General features: G+C 39.3%; 5 protein-coding genes across 7 annotated transcripts; 2 read left to right on the top strand and 3 right to left on the bottom strand.

Moving 5' to 3' along the window:
* The first annotated feature begins 5,839 nt into the window (after positions 1 to 5,839).
* Positions 5,840 to 6,798, top strand: LOC117790848 (diamine acetyltransferase 2). Its single transcript, XM_034630457.1, has 4 exons — positions 5,840 to 6,009; positions 6,067 to 6,118; positions 6,184 to 6,259; positions 6,469 to 6,798. The coding sequence occupies exons 1-4, from the start codon at positions 5,938 to 5,940 to the stop codon at positions 6,785 to 6,787; spliced, it is 519 nt and encodes a 172-aa protein (XP_034486348.1). The 5' UTR covers positions 5,840 to 5,937; the 3' UTR covers positions 6,788 to 6,798.
* A 7-nt stretch (positions 6,799 to 6,805) lies between these two features.
* On the bottom strand, positions 6,806 to 11,119 carry LOC117790807 (trafficking protein particle complex subunit 10). 2 transcript variants are annotated; one of them, XM_034630374.1, is made up of 6 exons: positions 11,003 to 11,119; positions 10,726 to 10,949; positions 8,004 to 10,613; positions 7,594 to 7,936; positions 7,477 to 7,482; positions 6,806 to 7,120 (listed from the first exon to the last, which is right to left on the bottom strand). In XM_034630374.1, the coding sequence occupies exons 1-6, from the start codon at positions 11,025 to 11,027 to the stop codon at positions 6,891 to 6,893; spliced, it is 3,438 nt and encodes a 1,145-aa protein (XP_034486265.1). In that variant the 5' UTR covers positions 11,028 to 11,119; the 3' UTR covers positions 6,806 to 6,890. The 2 variants fall into 2 exon arrangements, with proteins under 2 accessions (XP_034486265.1, XP_034486266.1); XM_034630375.1 differs by lacking the exon at positions 7,477 to 7,482.
* A 365-nt stretch (positions 11,120 to 11,484) lies between these two features.
* On the top strand, positions 11,485 to 14,698 carry LOC117790812 (small G protein signaling modulator 3 homolog). The gene is made up of 3 exons (XM_034630399.1): positions 11,485 to 11,722; positions 11,794 to 12,319; positions 12,382 to 14,698. The coding sequence occupies exons 1-3, from the start codon at positions 11,657 to 11,659 to the stop codon at positions 14,199 to 14,201; spliced, it is 2,412 nt and encodes an 803-aa protein (XP_034486290.1). The 5' UTR covers positions 11,485 to 11,656; the 3' UTR covers positions 14,202 to 14,698.
* Positions 14,593 to 15,644, bottom strand: LOC117790847 (DNA-directed RNA polymerase II subunit RPB7). The gene is made up of 4 exons (XM_034630456.1): positions 15,555 to 15,644; positions 15,179 to 15,499; positions 14,976 to 15,113; positions 14,593 to 14,914 (listed from the first exon to the last, which is right to left on the bottom strand). The coding sequence occupies exons 1-4, from the start codon at positions 15,564 to 15,566 to the stop codon at positions 14,864 to 14,866; spliced, it is 522 nt and encodes a 173-aa protein (XP_034486347.1). The 5' UTR covers positions 15,567 to 15,644; the 3' UTR covers positions 14,593 to 14,863.
* Positions 15,645 to 16,164: 520 nt separating this feature from the next.
* LOC117790833 lies at positions 16,165 to 18,544 on the bottom strand. Of its 2 annotated transcripts, none has more exons than XM_034630435.1 (3): positions 18,253 to 18,544; positions 17,540 to 17,716; positions 16,165 to 17,463 (listed from the first exon to the last, which is right to left on the bottom strand). In XM_034630435.1, the coding sequence occupies exons 2-3, from the start codon at positions 17,692 to 17,694 to the stop codon at positions 16,509 to 16,511; spliced, it is 1,110 nt and encodes a 369-aa protein (XP_034486326.1). In that variant the 5' UTR covers positions 17,695 to 17,716; positions 18,253 to 18,544; the 3' UTR covers positions 16,165 to 16,508. The 2 variants fall into 2 exon arrangements, with proteins under 2 accessions (XP_034486326.1, XP_034486328.1); XM_034630437.1 differs by having other exon boundaries at positions 17,540 to 17,706.
* Between the last annotated feature and the right edge of the window lie 111 nt (positions 18,545 to 18,655).

Genomic DNA, 18,655 nt, shown 5'->3' with positions numbered 1-18,655 from the left:
ATTTAGCTAAGTATATATATATTTTATATTTTTATTTTTTATTTTTTGATATTAAATATGGCTGCACTTTGGCAGGAAGTCGGAAGATTCAAAACCGGGTTTCATATACTAATATATGTATATGCAAATATACATAAATATATGTGTATATATTTTAAATAATTTATATACAAATATACATACATATGTACATGTATATTTCTTTTGTTTTTAAATTCTTTCGAGGCGACGCGGCAACAGCGCTTATGTTTTTTCTCAATATGCATACATATATTTCGAGTTGTTTTTGTTTTTACTGTAGGGGCCTATTGATAAGGCCCGTCATTGCCCGTCGACCGCGTACAAACACAAGTATATATACATGTGTATGTACATATGTCGAGAGACCACAATTTTTGCTAGCAACACTTACGCATACCCACACACACATACATACATACTTATATAAGTACATAAATATATATGGAGCACTTGTTCTGTGACAACGCCTGGCATAACCCCTACCCCAATGCCCATTCTCCACACTCATTGCAACTGCTCCCCGTCCCCGTCACCGTCGCCGCCTCCGTCCCGTTCCCGATCTACGGTTCAAGCGACAAAAACGCCTCCGCTTGCTCCGTGGCAATGTTCAGAGAACTCACACTCGCATTTATATGTACTCATAGCTGTGCTTTTGGGTTCGTTGCTCGTCATGCTGGCTTCATGTGATCGTTATAATTAATCCTTATTTTCTTCAAATATACATACATTCTATAGTATGGCTATAGTTCTATATAAAACTCTTACAGTTAGTAATGCAATTGTTTTGACAAGGAAAAAATATAACATTTTCTTCGAGTTTTGCTATTTTATTATAAGTGCTTACTGTTCAAGGTAATTTAAAAATATTAAAATCCTTTGGATCAAAATATTTAAAAAAAATAAAATGTATATATTTATTTATTTTATTAATTTGTATACATATAAAAGCTACTGGGTCATCGACTAAATATAATTATTTTTATTTCGAAATTAAATAACAAATATTCGATTTATTTTCTTTTGAAAACAATGAAAAGAACTAACTTTGTCCGAATTCATAAGCTGCGTTTAATACTGAACAAACCTATTTTAAGGCTTCTTAAACTTAAAAATAAAAATACTTTATTTCTTAACTTTAATTTAGTAGCATACATACAGCTAATTACTAGTACAAATTAATATTTATGCGATATTAAATAACCAATGTAGGATGACTTTAAAAATATTTTTAGTACGAGTAGCAAAAAGTTGTAGTTTCAAAACTATTGGCAACGGTCAATGTGGTTTTGGAATTCTTTTCAGTATTGAATAATGCAACTTTGCATATATTATGTTGTATATTAAAAACCTATAAAAATATAAATCGCGAATACTTACAATGTGGTAACGTGGTCCAGGCACGTGAGTCATTATGACGCGTGCAAAAGTCCGGGTGCGGAAATAACTCGAATCGATTGGACGGACTGTAATCCACGGTAAGCTAGAGATCTGTTGCGCTCATTATGAGGGGCGTTAGACTTGACACATATGGCCGTTGGTGGTGATGATGATCTGTGCGCCGGTTAACGTCACCGGAGACCCGGGCATCTGGCATTCATCCACATACGTGTATACCCAACAGACCCATGCGAATGTTAAGCAAGCGTTAAATTTGTGTGTGTGTGTGTGTGTTGTGTGTGTGTCTTAGATTTCGTAGGCGTTAACCTTGTTTATGCGACCGCATAAATGTGTCACAGAAGGGCCACGGCGGATTGACAACTCTTTCGGTGTTTCCGGGCGCCCCTTGGCTGTTGGTTAAACTCGTCACGTTTTGTGGTCAAATATTTTAGCCATAGCTGATTTGAAGGATTTTCCATGCGCCGGCGCAACATTTTTTCTCCTATAGTTTTTCACTTTAAAAATTGTTGTACATTGTACAAAACGCCCACAAGAGATCGGTGTGATAATCATCACGGCACGGCCTACACAGGAAACTGGAGAATGGTCAACGGAACGGGAAATGGGACACGGCACCCGCATCTGTCCGTGCGTTCCGAACTGAAGCGATCCGAGCGGCGACTTACTACTACAACTTTTCAAATGCTACTCGTGAGACTGAGTCCCCGGTCCCACCAAAGCAATACGAGTAAAATATTCTTGATTAAAACTTATCAGAGCACATTTCATATCACCTTTTCAAAAACGCAACACACAACAACAACAACAACAGCAACAGTAAACAACACCCAATGAGTAACGCTGGTCTGTTCGGTAGCTACTTTATTATCGGAGCAACGGTCGAACTCGTTCCCATTTCCCTGTTCCCTGTGTAGTTTGGCTGACTCTCTGATTGGACGAATGCCGGCCGCAAGATATGGCTATCTGAGCCGGCATACTACCAAACCAGCCCCATTGACGCCAGTAAATTCAAAGAGAGAAAGAGAGTGAGAGAGATGGAGAGATGGAGAGGGATAGAGAGTGGGAGAGAGAGAAAGATAGGGAGACCAAAACCGATTTGATTAAGTTGCATCACGCGTCGGTCGCGCGACTATACTTATCGGACCAAATGTATGTCTCTCATTCTCTATATACACACACAAACACACACACACACACACATGTATGAATGTTCGATTATGTTTGAGAATATAATGTGCTCATATATCCTTATCAATTTTCTATACGTTTGGAAAGGTTTTGTTTTGTTCACGATGACAACGAAAACTTGGGAAACACCGCCAACACTGATTACCACTATCTCAGAGACAGTCATGTAAAAAAGTTAGTAATACGATAATTGTTTAATTAGAATTGGAGCTGATTGAACACTGGAAGATAGTATTACAATCATAATTAGGTTCAAGTTCACTTTAATAAATGCATACCAGAAAATAAAACAATTAGCTAACAAGTCAAACACAGTTTGAAATTAGATGTGAGCTTGTTAAATTACATTTGGTTTTGTCTAAAAACGTTTGATAAAATTATTTTTAGACAAATCCTTAAATTTTAGTTAGTAATGTTTATATAATGTAAGCCATATGCAAATTAACAATTAAAATTCGAACTAATTTAATACTTATGTATATTGGCTTGAAGATAGTATCTCAAATATTATGTTAATTAAAACAAAAATACAATATAATTCAGGATTTAACAGCAAAGTAGTTCGATATTCGGTGATACAAATATTATTTTTCAGTTATTTCTCTATTTATAAAATTATTATTAATCAAAGTAATATAAAATTTGTGTGATTATAAACAAAAAACAAAACGTTCCGATAAATGAAGCTGTGAATGGAATTTTCAAAATATATTTAGAAGACTTATATTGGCGCCTTTTTTGGATTCACTGATAAATAACAAATAAATTTAATCAATAATGAAGTTCGCCAGCGTGTCTGGTATTATGTGTAGAGGGAAAAAAAAACAAGACTAATATAAAACTAAATACGATAATAAAGTTAAAAACACGATAAACTGCAAGTTTAAGGAATTTCTTAAGAATAACGCTATGACGTCACGAAATAAAAAGCAATAGTTTTCTATCTTGACCATCAGATACCCTGTACCATGAACACATCACAGATCTTACAAGGTATTTTTAATATTGTTTCAATAGGTTAGCTCGATTTAAACTATATAGTTTTTGTATATAAACTGATTGTACTATTCGAAAAAAATATATGTATAGAATCTATAAAAGTATAAAAGTGATATAAGATTTTCAATTCTTTCTGCTATTTTTTCTCGGGCTTAGAAAAGTGTAAGGAAATTTAGTTTTTGGGTATTCTCTGTGACAACCCTTTATCACACGAACAGTCTAGGGTATTAGATGCACAGCGACCCGTTGCTAACTCTGATAAGCGGCAAAGCCGAGACTCTCAAACAATGCTACCAGAAAAGTCAGATAAGAAGGTAAACAACCTGCATGGAGAGTAACTTTAAGCAGGCGCCGTCGGCGTCTCCGACGCCTACTAGAAAATGGGCCCGGATCCTAACACCGATAAGGATGTGTGGGTGTGGGTGTGGCCGGCCTATCAAGAACAGCAACAGCAGCAAAAGCCCGGAAGACGCATTGTGGGCAAAAGATAAAACCAAGAGCAAAAAACATCACTGAGACTCCAGACACAAGAAGCAGAAAGGTCATCATACAGAGGACTGACGGGCAACCAGCATGGATGCTGTTCTTGTTGTTGCTGTTGTTGTTGTTGCTCGGACCGATCTGAGCGTCTCTCCGGGCTTATCAGCTATCAGGCTTTGCTTTTCTGTTATTTTCAATTCTTTCTTTTGTTTTGCATTGTTTTGTTTTTGGTGTCGCGCGTTGGACGTGCCAGCGATAATTTAATTTAAATATAAAATATTAATGACCATTTAAAAAGCGAGAATTACAATAAGCGAAACAACAAGAACAACACCAACAATAAGATAAGCCACTAAATTGTAAGAAGAAAAAAAATACTAAGAAAATTGAAAAATGTGCTCAGCTGAGTTTAAGATCGGGTCGCATCGACGACATAAATAATCCAGCTATGAGTAAATACATACCCTATATATATGTACATATAAATGTTAAAACATACACATGTCTCTCTGAATAATCTATAGCTGCATCATCATGACGGTGCCGCAGCAAGATAAGCAGAAGATTTCATAAATAAAACCAAACCCAGAACAACAACAACAACACTGAAAATCAAAGCTATTTGTACTTACTAAAAAAAAGGCAATGGAAAAAAATTGAAAAATATATAAAACGCGTCTGATGTTTGGTAAAGGGTCAATTGTGTTTACTACTTACTACATAATGTACGACGACGACTGCTGATAAGACTGGAAGAAGAGGAGCATCGAGCATCTAAAGTGCCAAGTCTAATGGATTGAAATAGCATTATGAGCTGTGCTCGCACTGAGTTTTTTGTAGAAAACTTTAATACTTATATTTTGCACATTTTTATAGGGAACGAAAAAACAGAAATAGCTCACATTTAGTTAACAAAATAAATCAGGTTCTTTAACGACTATAATAAAAAAAACAAAAAACTATACAGTAAAAAATGTTTTCATTTTGATTTAAAAATTAAGAAGATTTTATTTTTTAACCGATACTATTTAGGTAAAACATTCTATTTCAGATTTCTTCTTTCGGTATCGGTATTAGTGTACAACAAATAAATTTTGAAACTTTTAAATATATAGATACAGAGAAATAAATTTTTTTGAACGCATTTAATAAAATTTTAATGTAAAGTAAATTAAAATGCCAAACCATAATAAAAATGACATTCCGCTTGAAAATCGGTACAGCTTTGCCAAAGTTATGACGGTTCGAAGTTGCTCAAGCCTCTGATCTAGCCACTTTACAAGTCAAAATATTTCGTAATTTTGACATGATTTTTTACAAGAAAATGAAAGGCCTCAGAATCAAGTTTAACGTGTCGTTTTGTACTAATTACGATATAAGAAGGTGATTAAAAGTAAAAACTTGTGATTTAAAATTTTTGAATTTTCAATATTTCAAAGGGGGGACCCTTACCATCAACATAAAACCATTGCTATGATGTTCGAAAAACTATAAAATTTTCAAAATGCAAAATACTTAAATGCAGTATGAATTAAGAATTCGGTCAACGGTTACGATATGGTTACGGTTGTATTCCCTGTTTAAAACTCATGCTTTACATATTATATTTTAATTAGAACCTTTCAAGTTATTCAGAGTTTATAATTTAAATATATTCGATTCACTTGGAACTAGTTCCGTGAGAAACAAAAGTGAGAACAGACGGCAGCCCTGATCGTAATCTTTAACTTGCATGTTGTTATGATAAGGGCAATCCTCTCACAACTTTAGATAAGCTCAACTTGTCGTCGACAAATACTGATCAGTTCAAATAAAGCTACTATACGGATGTAACATAAAAAGCTTCGTAAAATGTCGCAAGATCAATTTACATTTCGCCGGGCGCAAAAGGCGGATATAAAATCAGTGCGAGAGATGATACAGGTGGGAATTAAGTTAATAGCTATTGATAGCTGACTAAATTGTTGTATTCTTTCAAAGGAATTGGCCGATTTTGAGAGAATGAGCAATGGTCCTGAGCTAAGCGAAGAGGGTAATCAAAGCTTAAAACTTAAGGACACACTTGATGGATAATTTTATTAATTTACATATATGTAGATCTGATACGGGACGCGGGTCTAGACGGCGCACCGGAATATTGTCAAATTTATGTGCTCATAGACAATGCCACAAAGTAAGTAAATACTCGTACATAAAAAGCAAATAGTTGATAAGCAATAGAATTAGGCGTCAAATTGAAAGACGTTGGGCAAATGTTTGCTGGCCAAATAATAAATCTGTTTGGCAAACATTTACAGCAGCTTATCTATCAGGCATATCGATAAGATTGTATGCCACAATTTGACATTGGCATTGAATAAATAATGAATATACTTCCAACAGCCTTATCATTGGCTATGCGATCTGCTTCAACTCGTACTCCACCTGGCAGGGACGCTCTCTCTTCCTCGAGGATATCTATGTACGTCCTGCCCATCGCAAGCTTGGCGCCGGAGCACGCATCTTTCGCGAGGTGTCCGCTATAGCCGTTAAACTTGGATGTCGTAGACTGGACTTCCATGTGCTCAGCTGGAATCCGGCTAGTGCATTCTACAAGAGTCTTGGCGCAACGGATTTAACTGAATCTGAAGACTGGCACTTCTACCGCGTTGAGCAGCAACAATTAAGAAAATTGGCCAGTGAACTGACAACATCTAAATAAAGTTTTCACATTTGTCTATTTACGGTTAAGCTAAATAACAATTTATTGCTTAATTATAATAAATAATACTTGGCTATGTATACAGTATAATAGTTTGACTGTTTCACTGTTCTCCACTGACACTCGCTATAACATGGATCTGCATGCTCTTAGTCGAGTTGTAAACTTGTCCAGGCGGAAATGGATGCACCTTGGAGTGACCATCGGTTTTGCTCTTGCCGCCCGCCGTGTACTTGGACAGACGTATGCTGGGCATGGGCAGAAATCCAGTACTTAAGGGCATAACATCCAGAGATATCGAATGGCTGTCCACATCCTTCATGGATACAACGCCTGCAAGGTTATGTTAAATTAGTCAATTAAATAAAATGGTATAAAAAAATTAATTTAAGTAAAAGCATTAATTTTGTTTGGTTTAAAATTGTCCAATCAACAGCCTAACTACTTGGAAAAAGCGCTCGTTCTGACCAAAGATTCCAATCAGCGATCGCAAATACTGCTAGATCTTTATTTATCAAATAACCACTTTTGTCGGTTACGTAAAATGGAGTCTAAAATGCCACATTAAATTCTGTTTTCAAGCAAGACTTTTTTAATATATGCATATTGACTATTATTTGCGACCACCGATTTCATAGATTGAGGTTAGTGTGGGTGCAACTACGTCGGTTTAGAACCAAAAAACTTACCCATTTCTTAATATGCGTTAAAAGTGTAAATCGTGTGTCAAGAAATTAGAATTAAATCATAAGCAAATATATAATAAAAAAGATCAAATCTGTTAAAGTGGATAGACGACAACTCACCAGCTGAGCGTCCGCAAACTGCCCAAAGATTCTGATCATTTAGCACTTCATACATTAGATCTACATAGGGATTCTCATTGACCTTGGTAATCTTTAGATTCAAGTTGCAAACGGTGCGCAGGCGACAAAGTTCATTGGGCTCCAGCTGTGCCTGCAGCTTAAAGAGTGTAGAGTAGTCGACGAGATCGAAGGCACAACCATAATTGCGCCACACTTGCGGTTGTGACACGGTCGCATATTTCACCACAAAGTGCACCTTAACAATGGGAAGCTCATGCTCCGCTTTCAGCGGCTCCACCTGAATCTCATACAGATATGTGACGGTCAATGATTTATGGATTTCCTGAATTGGTTAAGCACTCAACAGTTAATACAGATTAAAAAAGTTTTAAAGAAGTTTTTCTGCTTACAATTGGTTGCTGCGGATCGGGATTGAGGTCGAGCAAACGCACACCGGGCACATCACACTTGACCTTAGCCTGCTGCAGCAGCAGTTGAGCATCCAGACCCTTCATAATCACCTGGAGAAACTTCTGGGTGCCGCAAGTGTGCAGTCGGCAAGTTGCCTCCATAGCAGGCTGAAATTCAACGGGTATTTGGAGCTCATTTCGCGACCAGGGACAACTGAGGGTAATATGATGTTCATGGTGCTTGGCCACCTTGCGACCGGGCATATCAGTTAGCACCTCCAGCGGAATGGATCGCTCTTCAAACGACTTGAATTGCAAGAGCGGCACCAGCAGCACGTTCTCAAATGTAGCATCATTACCGTAGCCTGGATCATCTGGCTGCATTGTCTGACGTATGCGAAGATTCTTCGAGCAGCGTAATGTGATTTTAGCATCTGCTGGAAAAATGAAACTGCCGCCGGCCACATGTAAATTAATTGGCTGCACAATTCCGGCTACGAGTGTTTTAAAATGCAGGGTAGCACTTGCCGGCTTGGTGCATATCTCAAAACTGGACGATTGTTCGTTCATTTGCAAGTGCTCCGAGAGAAACTCCAAACTGGACATGCTGAGGCACAGTTGTTTGAATTGCCAACGTCCAACACGGGTCGCCTTTCCCTTAAGCTCCACAATATTAGTTCCCGGCTGCAACGAAATGTTCTCCGCCTGCACAATGTTCGTGAAATCTGCTTGAACGCTGGGTGAGAGTTTCCGCTTGGTGCTGCTGGTGCGTCTCACCGGTTGCTTTGTCTTGGGCGTATCACAGACCACTGATGCGCAAGTAAGCGAGCTGTCCTGCTTGTAGAACAGCTGTAGAGAGACTTTCAGCCGGGATGTGCACTCCTTGTTCTTCGACGGCACCAGAGGAACATCCTGCTGCAGTGCTGCCTCCAACTCTGGGGTCACATGCAGCTCATAGCATAGCTTTATACACTCGGCGACAATACCTCGGGGATACAAGCTTTCCACTTTAAGCTGTACCAGTAAATGATCATCTTGAATAATGGGATTTGAATTGAGCACCTCAATGTCGACTATACGAAAATGATCCTCCAGCACACAATAGTTGGCATTCTCCATGGATGACTGTGCTGAGAGAGTTGTGTTTAGTGTTTTCAGGGACTTGAGAAACTCATCAAAGTAAAATGTGCGCACAAGTGTCTCCAGTTCGGCGCAACAGGAGATGGAACTACAAGTTTTTGTATAGGCCAGAGAGTCGCCCATTTTGCGATAGCAATTGGCCAATTCCAGCAAAGTCTGTGAACTCAGCGTGTGCCAATTCTCTGCCTTCAGTTCGCGCAACAAATCCGTGAAGAAACCAACCGCTTTGTGCGGTTCATTTAAAGCGCAATAGAATTTTCCCAGATCGAGTCCAACCAGTCGGGCAGATCGCAATCGTGTCACATGCTTGTACGTACTAATTGCCAACTCAGCCAGCTCCAAATAGAGCTTTTGGAATGCCTGATTTGATCCCAGTGCCTCTTTCAGTTGTTGCGCCGCCGACAATTTGGGCTTCCGATTGGGAGAACGATCACGTAGCTGAGGCATAGCTTGCAGGAATTGTTGTTGCGGTGGTGCGTCACCTATTCCCGATGATAGCTGCACCACAATGTGCAGCTGCTCAGAACTGGGCGTGCAACCCGGCAATAGGCCACATAGTTTGCCCAGTTCATAGAGTTTATCCTTGGCAAGGTTCCAAATTGGCGCACAGTGCTGAAAGCAAGTAACCTCATTGGGTTCCATGGCCTGCTCGCACAGTTGCAGCACCTCCAGAGCACAGACAAACTCCCAGCAGCATAGAGCGCCTTCCTGGCAGTCCAGCTTGATGTACTCCACTTCCCGCAGCGTCGAAAACAGAAAACCCAACAGTCGCTTGGCAATCTCCGGTATCTCATTGCATGTGAGCAACAGATACGCCTGTCTTTCGAACAAATAATTGCGGAATTCCAATAGGGAGACGCCCTCGGTGCGTATTTTCTGACGCATCTCAAATCTATCCACTCGACTCAGACAAATGCCGTGAAAAGCGCTGAGCGGACGTTTAAAGTATGACAACCATTGTTGTTTCTCATTGAAGCCCGTGTGTGTGATGAACTGCGAGAACATGGCATCCAGTTCGTCATATTGGATTAAGGCCTCCGTTGGCAGTTCCAGTTTCTCAAATATCAACGCCAAATCTTCCTGCAAAAAGAAATATTGACGAAAGTCCCAATCATCGTGATTACGTTTCTCCCTCTTGCTTCTTATAAGCTCCTCGTATTTGGCAATATTGCGATTGTAACTGGTTAACATAAGAAAACGTATTCGCTGCACCAGGCAGCGGAACGATTCAGTCGATTTCTGCTCAAATTTAGCCGGATTCAATACGGATATGCAGCGATCATCATTTTTACTGCAAAAATCCAAACGGATTTTATCCAGCACCGTAGTACGAGGTAATAAATTCTTTGTCTTTCGTATGTCCAGAGTCTCCACTAACAAAATCATCCAATCGGATATGCCATAACTGGTTAAGAGCTTAAGCCACGCATCTATTTCCTCCCGTATCGTTGCCTTGTAGGTGTCAACGTCCTAAAAAGCAAATTACATTTAAAAATACATTTCCACAAACTTATAATCCCGTTTTATCCTTTTTTACTCGGCTAAAGGGGCGTAATCCACACACACACACTAATATATTTACATTGCATTCCGTCACAAAGATGTGCAATATGGGATGATCCAATATGCTCCAATCGCCTTGTTTGTATTTTTCCAGTGGCTCCACATTAAATTGCTGTGCTTGGGCCTCCAAACGGACATGTTTTGTTGGCCTCTGAAAGGTGCGACGCCACTCGCAAGTGTCCAAAGGAATTGCATTTAATATTTGAGACTCGAGCGATCGAAAAAGCGGACATGAGCCAGAGTCTGAAAATATAGTTACTTGTAAGACAAAATATAGCTTTATTTCTACCACTTACATGTAATTATAGGTTTTATCTGCATTTTAATGCTTTATTTTCATTAAATTCTTCAACTTTTGGGGCGAAAACAAAGCGATGCAAACAACAAACCTGTCAGCTGTTAAGGTGCCCACACACGACAAGCAATTTGCCACTGGGCCCAAATGCTGCCACCCAGCAAAAATTTCCGATCTGGCCACACCATTTTAGGTAAAAAGTCAAAAATTTTAACTTGCGGAAAAATACCTGTTGTTAATTTTTTTAATTTAAAAACTAGAATTATTTTTAATTTTTGTTAGAATTTTCTCAATTGTTTAATATTTTTTAGAATTAAAGTTGTGTCTTCTCTACCCGAGGGTTGACAAGCTTCAAACCTTTTTGAAAATTTTCGCCTATTTGAATATTCATTGTACTCTGCAATTGGCCTTACCAAAAAAAAAAAAAAATTTAACAGTTTCGATGACTTTTGGACTAAGCCATCGATTGGTTAAACTGTTAAAGCATATCGGTTGGCGATTACAATTTCTATCGAGCAGCTGACTGATGGCGAAAGCGGAGAAAATGTTAAAAACAAAAAAAAATTAAGAAAACTTCGGACAAAATACATTAAAAATCAGTAATATATTAGTTAATTAAATGTTTAAGCGCACAGACAATTAGCTGCTTAGGAATATGGATATGGCCAGAAGTATATTCGGCCGCGACCACGAGGGTTACGTGGGCCGTGAAGAACATACGGTAACAATTGAATTGATTATAGATTGCTTATCACACTAATTAAAATTGATGATTTTTAACGCTGCCAACAGCGCAAATTGCAGACCTTGAGCTCAGAAGACGATATTGGTGAGCTACCGCCCATAATGGAGGAACTAAGCGTTGCCGATGGCTTACGACCAAATCCTGGAGGTCCTTTCTCAGCTTTAACACCATCAATGTGGCCACAAGAGATATTGGCCAAATTGGGTGGTGAGTCTGAAATGGCGGCAGCTGGACCCAACGACCAACCCGATTATCGTTTCGATGAGTTTGGATTTCGAGTAGAGGAGGAGGATGGTCCCGAACAAAGCTCTAATAAATTGCTCAGCATACCATTTATGGAAGATACACAGCAGCGTATGCAATGGATAGCACACTTGGAATTTGCCCACAACAAAGAGGCCAATGAACTTAGCTGGGAGCATGTCGAATTGCTATTGCAGCGCACAGAGAAGCTGCGCAAAATGGTACAGAACGGAATCCCACACAGTTTGCGACCCCAAATGTGGATGCGTTTATCCGGCGCTCTATCGAAAAAGCAAAAGAGTGAGACTAGCTACCAGGACATTGTTAAGGGTGAGCATTGATTGTAATTGCCAATTTCCAAATGTTTTTTACACGCATATGTTCCCTTGCAGCTTCCAGCAACGATCAGTTAATGACATCCAAGCAAATCGAAAAGGATCTATTGCGTATATTGCCCACTAATGCATGCTTCAGTCATCCTAATGGCACTGGCATACCACGGCTGCGCCGCATATTGCGCGGCATTGCGTGGTTGTTTCCAGACATTGGCTATTGCCAAGGCACCGGCGTCATTGTGGCCTGTCTGCTGCTGTTCATGGAGGAGGAGAATGCATTTTGGATGATGGTCACCATCGTCGAGGATTTGCTGCCAGCCTCCTACTATAGCTCAACATTGCTGGGTATTCAGGCGGATCAGCGTGTCATGCAGACGCTGATAGCCAACTATTTGGCCAGCGTGGATGAATCGCTCAAGAGGCACGACATTGATCTGTCGCTAATAACTCTGCACTGGTTCCTCACAATCTTTGCCAATGTGGTGCACATGAAGATACTAGTGCGTATTTGGGACTGGTTCTTTTACGAGGGATCTATAGTGCTGTTTCAGCTAACCCTAGGCATGCTCAAGGTTAAGGAACAGGATCTAAAACATTTGGAGAACTCGGCACAAATATTTAATTCGCTTTCCATGTGCTGCGAAGTAGACGACGTTGAGATACTTTTCCACCAGGCTCTCGAAGTGGGCGGCTCGTTGAGCCAAACTGTAATTGACACTCATCGACGTCGCCATTTGGCTTATTTGATGGCCGATCAGGGTCATCAAATTGGCAACCCAGAGGCGGCCGCCAATCTGCCCAAGCAACAGCTGGCCCGACGACAAGTACGCAAAAGTAAATCCATACTGGAAGCATTCCTATTTCGCGGTGATCCAGAAGCGGAGCAGCTAAAGAACAAGAATATACGCCAGACCGAAATTCTTGTGGATCTACGGGAGGCGATTTTAAAAGTAGGCCGTCATTTTATAACCATTGAGCCGAAACTTGCTGGCCATATTCAACTGACAGCTAACTACAGCAGCGAATCTCATGCCAAGGATCATGAGAACTTTATAAATGTGGCAAGGACACGTAAACGACGCGCCAAAGCACTGCACGACTTTGAACGTCATGACGACGATGAGTTGGGATTCAGGCGCAACGATATCATCACAATAATTAGCCAAAAGGATGAGCATTGCTGGGTGGGTGAGCTGAACGGTTTGCGGGGCTGGTTTCCCGCAAAATTTGTGCAGCTACTGGATGAGCGCAGCAAACTGTATACCTCAGCTGGAGATGATGCGATTTCGGAAACGGTGACAGACCTCGTACGTGGAACATTGGCACCGGCTATTAAAGCATTCCTTGAGCATGGTATGAAGCGTCCCACATTCCTGGGCGGTCCTATACACCCGTGGTTATTCATTGAGGAGGTTTCCTCTCTGGAGGTGGAAAAGGACTTTAAATCTGTGTATAGTCGTTTGGTACTTTGCAAAACCTATCGCCTGGATGAGGATGGCAAGGTCTTGACGCCCGAAGAGCTGCTCTATCGCTGTGTGCAGACCATCAATCAAACACACGACAATGCCCATGCCCAAATGGATGTCAAACTGCGTTCCCTCATCTGTCTGGGCCTTAACGAGCAGGTGCTGCATCTATGGCTTGAAGTGCTTTGCGCCTGCCAGGAGGTGGTGCAGAAATGGTATCACACCTGGAGCTTTATTGATTCACCAGGCTGGGTGCAAATCAAATGCGAATTGCGCATACTCTCACAGTTTGCCTTCAATCTGAATCCGGACTGGGAGCTGCCACCTAAGCGTGGCAAGGAATCGCAACCACTAAAAGATGGTGTACGCGATATGCTTGTCAAACATCATTTATTCTCCTGGGACCTGTGAGTCCTGGGATGCACCCAAAAAGCATTCATCCTTTAATAGATTTGCATAGTTCTTTACAACGGATGTACAATCATGGCCCAAATCCCAAGTATTTAATATGAACAAAAACTACGCACGAATTTTGCTTTAATATCTCATGCTTTCGATCCACTCTTGTGCAATCTTTTCAAAGAAATCATCAACTTCGGCATACCGAAGTTAATATATCCTTGCAGACGTTTCTTAATATTAACTAATTTTTAACAACTCTAACTTTCTATAATTCAAAGTACAGGACGCTAGTTGATTAAAGCTCTGCAAGAATATCAGTTTAGCTTGTTAAATACTTTCTCGTTGTTGTATGCCTAATTTAAGTCTATTATCTTTAGCTTTTTTTAACATTATACATATAAATGTAGCTCTTGCTATTTATTTACTTAAAATATCCATCCATATTTGTAGCTCCCATATACCACATACAAAAGAAATACACAACCACACAGAATTGTACTAAATTACAAACGTAACGTACCTTTGAATTTAAATCAAATCTTATAAAGTATTTATAATATATATACACCTAGATATTAAACTGTCTAAAATGCATTTCATTAAAGTTTAAAAAATATATATATATATATTTAAATTGTATATCAAGCTGTTTCAACTTCCTGAAGCCTTTATTAATTACAGACCAATCCCAGGTAGTCGTCCATCAATGTGCCAATAGCAAACTGTAGAATATACGCACAATATGTAAATATGAAGAAAAGAGTGCGGAATTTAACTACTTACAATGCCGGTGGCATCCACACGTGTACCGACAATCTTAAGTCGGATTTTGTCTTCACCTGAGATAACGACATCCTCGTCTTTGGACTTGTAACAAGGCGGATTGCCATTTGGACAGAATTGCATGTCCGCCGGAATGGACTGCAGAATCCAAAACGATCAATTATAGTTGACATGGCAAATAAAATAAGAACATTACAACTTACATGGTGTGATATGAAACATGACAATGGTCCGATTTCGGCAAACATGCCAACCTTGTTAATCTGCTTGACCACGGCGTCCAACACTTCACCCTTGAATGGACGAAAGACAATTGCCTTATACTTCACCGGATAAACAACAAAGCCCTGTCCCGGCTGTATAACACCAGAACCGATTTGATCTATCGTTGTTACAGCTATCACAAAACCATATTTGCCAGTACACGTGCCCTCCACCTCCGAATAGAGCTTCTGCTTCACCGTCTCCAGCAGCTGAGGACCAAAGTAGCGCGGGTGTAGCAGAATTTCGTGCTCAAGAGAAATCTATGTAGAATTTTATTTTAGCAGATGTAGCAAACACTTAACAATTCTTACATACGTGATAAAACATTGTTATTGCAGAATCTTCCTTTCTTTTTTAGTTTAATATTTATAAATTGACAAGCAACTGCAAAAAAAAACGACAGCAACAATACACAAAAAGTTATCGTCATCGATAAATAAATTGCCGGCTAAGAACAGTGCTGTAAAATGTCACAAGAGAAGAGAAGCGAAAAGGCGCCATTTTCAGACTATTGATTACACATTTGAATACATTTAAATATTTTTTTAACTGTTCCTCAATAAATGTGGCGTGGCAGGTTCCATAAAGCACATTTATTCTGATCAGCAACAACAATCGAGTCAATATAGCGATTATAAGAAATAAAAATTGCTATCCAGACTTTACGCAGATCAAGTTACACAGTTTCCAAGATATAACGCTTTTTCTGACGGTGAACATTACTTCTGTTTATTATAAGTCATTCCACTTAATGGCATTCAAAATTGAAACCTTAGTGCAATGCTAACTCCTGAATTACGCCAGTAAATTGTATGCTGTTGGAGTATAAATTTCGTAGATATTTGTTTCTATCAAGCAAGACCGCGTCAAGGGTCAATCCATTAACCTTAGTCGTCAGTAGAACGAGTTAAGGAAAGCATTTATATTTTGTATATTGCACATTCTCTTTACTCAATTATTACTCTTACATATTAGTTTAAAATGCAACACATTAACACCTTTGATATTATAATATTGCTTAAAATTACATTTGCAATCCATTTCGTAAATATAAATTACGTTGAAATAAAACATACAAACACTTATGTTAATATACTTAACTAGTTTTCTTTAAGATTTAATTGATGTTGCCGTGTTTATAACTGTGGGCAATAGGCACGCTGAAAATAATAATAAGGGCAAATGGAGGCATTATCGCATAATTTTAAACATACCACATTTTACCAATAAATTGCTTTCACATACAATTCACAGCATTGTTATCATTAACTACTCTTCTTTCAAATTTAATTGAATCTCCTGTGCCTGACCTCCTGACTTAAAAATGCGCACATAGGCCGTTTTGATGCCAAAGTTCCAAATGGCAAAGCATGGCAAGTAGTACATAAAAAAATCCACCAGCAAAACCCGAAAATTAAAGTACCAACGAATCAAGCTGTATTTGTGTAAATACGTAACAATGAATAGACCGTAATTTACGATGAAACGATCCCATAAATTTAGATCGTTATAGTATGACTTTTGCAGTGGATCAAATTTTTCTCCTGGAAGATAATCAAAGCTATAATACTCGTATCCCTTTACGTAAGCCAATCGTTTCGTAAAATAAATGTTGGCATTAACTGAAAACATTGTATTAATGTGCCAAAGTCCATGAATCAGTGCTTCAGTCATGCGATAAAAATCATTATTCGTGTCTGACAAGGCCGGTCTGAATACTTTCCGCATTACGATTTCCAAGCGCTGCTTGGATTCCGCCCAGTTCTTACCGCATACATTGTACTCATCCTTGATTCCGAGTAAATAGCCCAATACTCGCCACATATGGGATGTTGCCTCCAGAAAATCCTCATCGTATAGCTGTATTCGATGTGCTCCTACCGTTATAAAGCCAATGAACCCAAATTGAGTTATGGCTAAATCTTTTTGGGTTATCTGACCGGCTCCACAACGTGTGCTCATCTTACTGGAGCGGGAGTGAGCCTTTCTAACAGCTGCAATACTGGTCCAGAATTTACTACTTCTATCCTCGATTGGATGGAAATACCAGGCCTGAGTGTGTAGAATGGTGCGCACATAACGGCGATAAGCCGTAAGACAGTTTGAAGATTGGCGGGTACAAATCAACACACGCAGAATCGATGGTATGGCTAGAACTGCTATCAAGCCAGCCAACATGCCGGAGGTCATAACGAAGCGATACTTGCTAAAATATTTCTGTCCTCTGTTAAATAAAATCAAGTACATAGTATATACATGTTATGTGAATGTGTTGTTTTAATGATTGTTTGCTTACACACCGTTTGAATAGCTGCTCATCGTACCATGACGGTAGTTCCAACTCGGCTCCACTATCGCCCTCTTGGCTGCCGTTTTTTAAAAGGTTGTCCAAATACTCCTCGGCCTGGGCATCATTGACACTTTTATTATTTACCTCGGTCGTGTGTGCGTGCATCTTTTCCACGAGCTACTAAAACATACACATCAAAGTAAATCATTATACTAAAGGGATAGACGGATCCCAACTGTCAGACACCCTGTACTTATTCTGTAAAAACTTGATATGCTTAGTATATACAAAAGTCGAAAGATAATCAAATTTGTTATCTTCATTTCTTATAGGCACTGAGATCTAAATGTTTATAAAGACGAACAAGCGAATGTTAATCAATAAATACATATACAGTGGTTCGCATCTTATTTGAGCCACTACATTTCGAGCTACTTTTTTTAATTGCTTACTTTAAATTAATTCAGTTTCAACATAAAAAGGTTAAGTCTTTTGGAATTTTGTAATACGTAAAAGTAAGACTAAGATTATCTGTTGTTTAACCGGTCTGCCCTGACATTTCCTACCTGTACCTCTATTCTGTTTTGACAAACCTAATAATTAATACACCCTTTGTACTATTTAAATACAGAGTCAAACAAGAGCTGGCAACCGAAACGATGTAAACATAAACGTAAAAAGGAGAAAGTTTTTTTTAGCGGCACTCATTCCACTGTCACTTACCCACGTCGGAATCTTGATGTGCTATTGCGACTTTTCTGACGCTGCTGACGAATTTACAAACTTATTTATTTTGCACACTTTAATTAATTATATTAACGCGACTGCGTTTAGAAATTTAGCGTCTAGCAATTGAATAATTTAGGTATGCTTCATGCAGCAGCGCGAAATAAACTGTAACCGTACAACTGTTGCATGTCAAATATATTGCACACGGACAGCAACGAACGACCGGTTATTGGCCCGGCGCTCAAGTTCCGCTTGTAATCGTATCTCTAGAGACGTTACGCGCGTAGTATTCAAACCGCAGTGATAGTAATATTATGATCCAAAATTTACTGTCCGTACTTGTTAATCGCTACAGAGTTGCCACGGTGAAGTTGCTGAAGTTATGCACGCATTTGGC

This window comes from Drosophila innubila (assembly GCF_004354385.1).
Source record: "Drosophila innubila isolate TH190305 chromosome 3R unlocalized genomic scaffold, UK_Dinn_1.0 2_E_3R, whole genome shotgun sequence".
NCBI lineage: Eukaryota > Metazoa > Arthropoda > Insecta > Diptera > Drosophilidae > Drosophila > Drosophila innubila.
The sequence above is the reverse complement of the archived record's forward strand: the minus strand, read 5'-3'. Positions and strand labels throughout refer to the sequence as shown.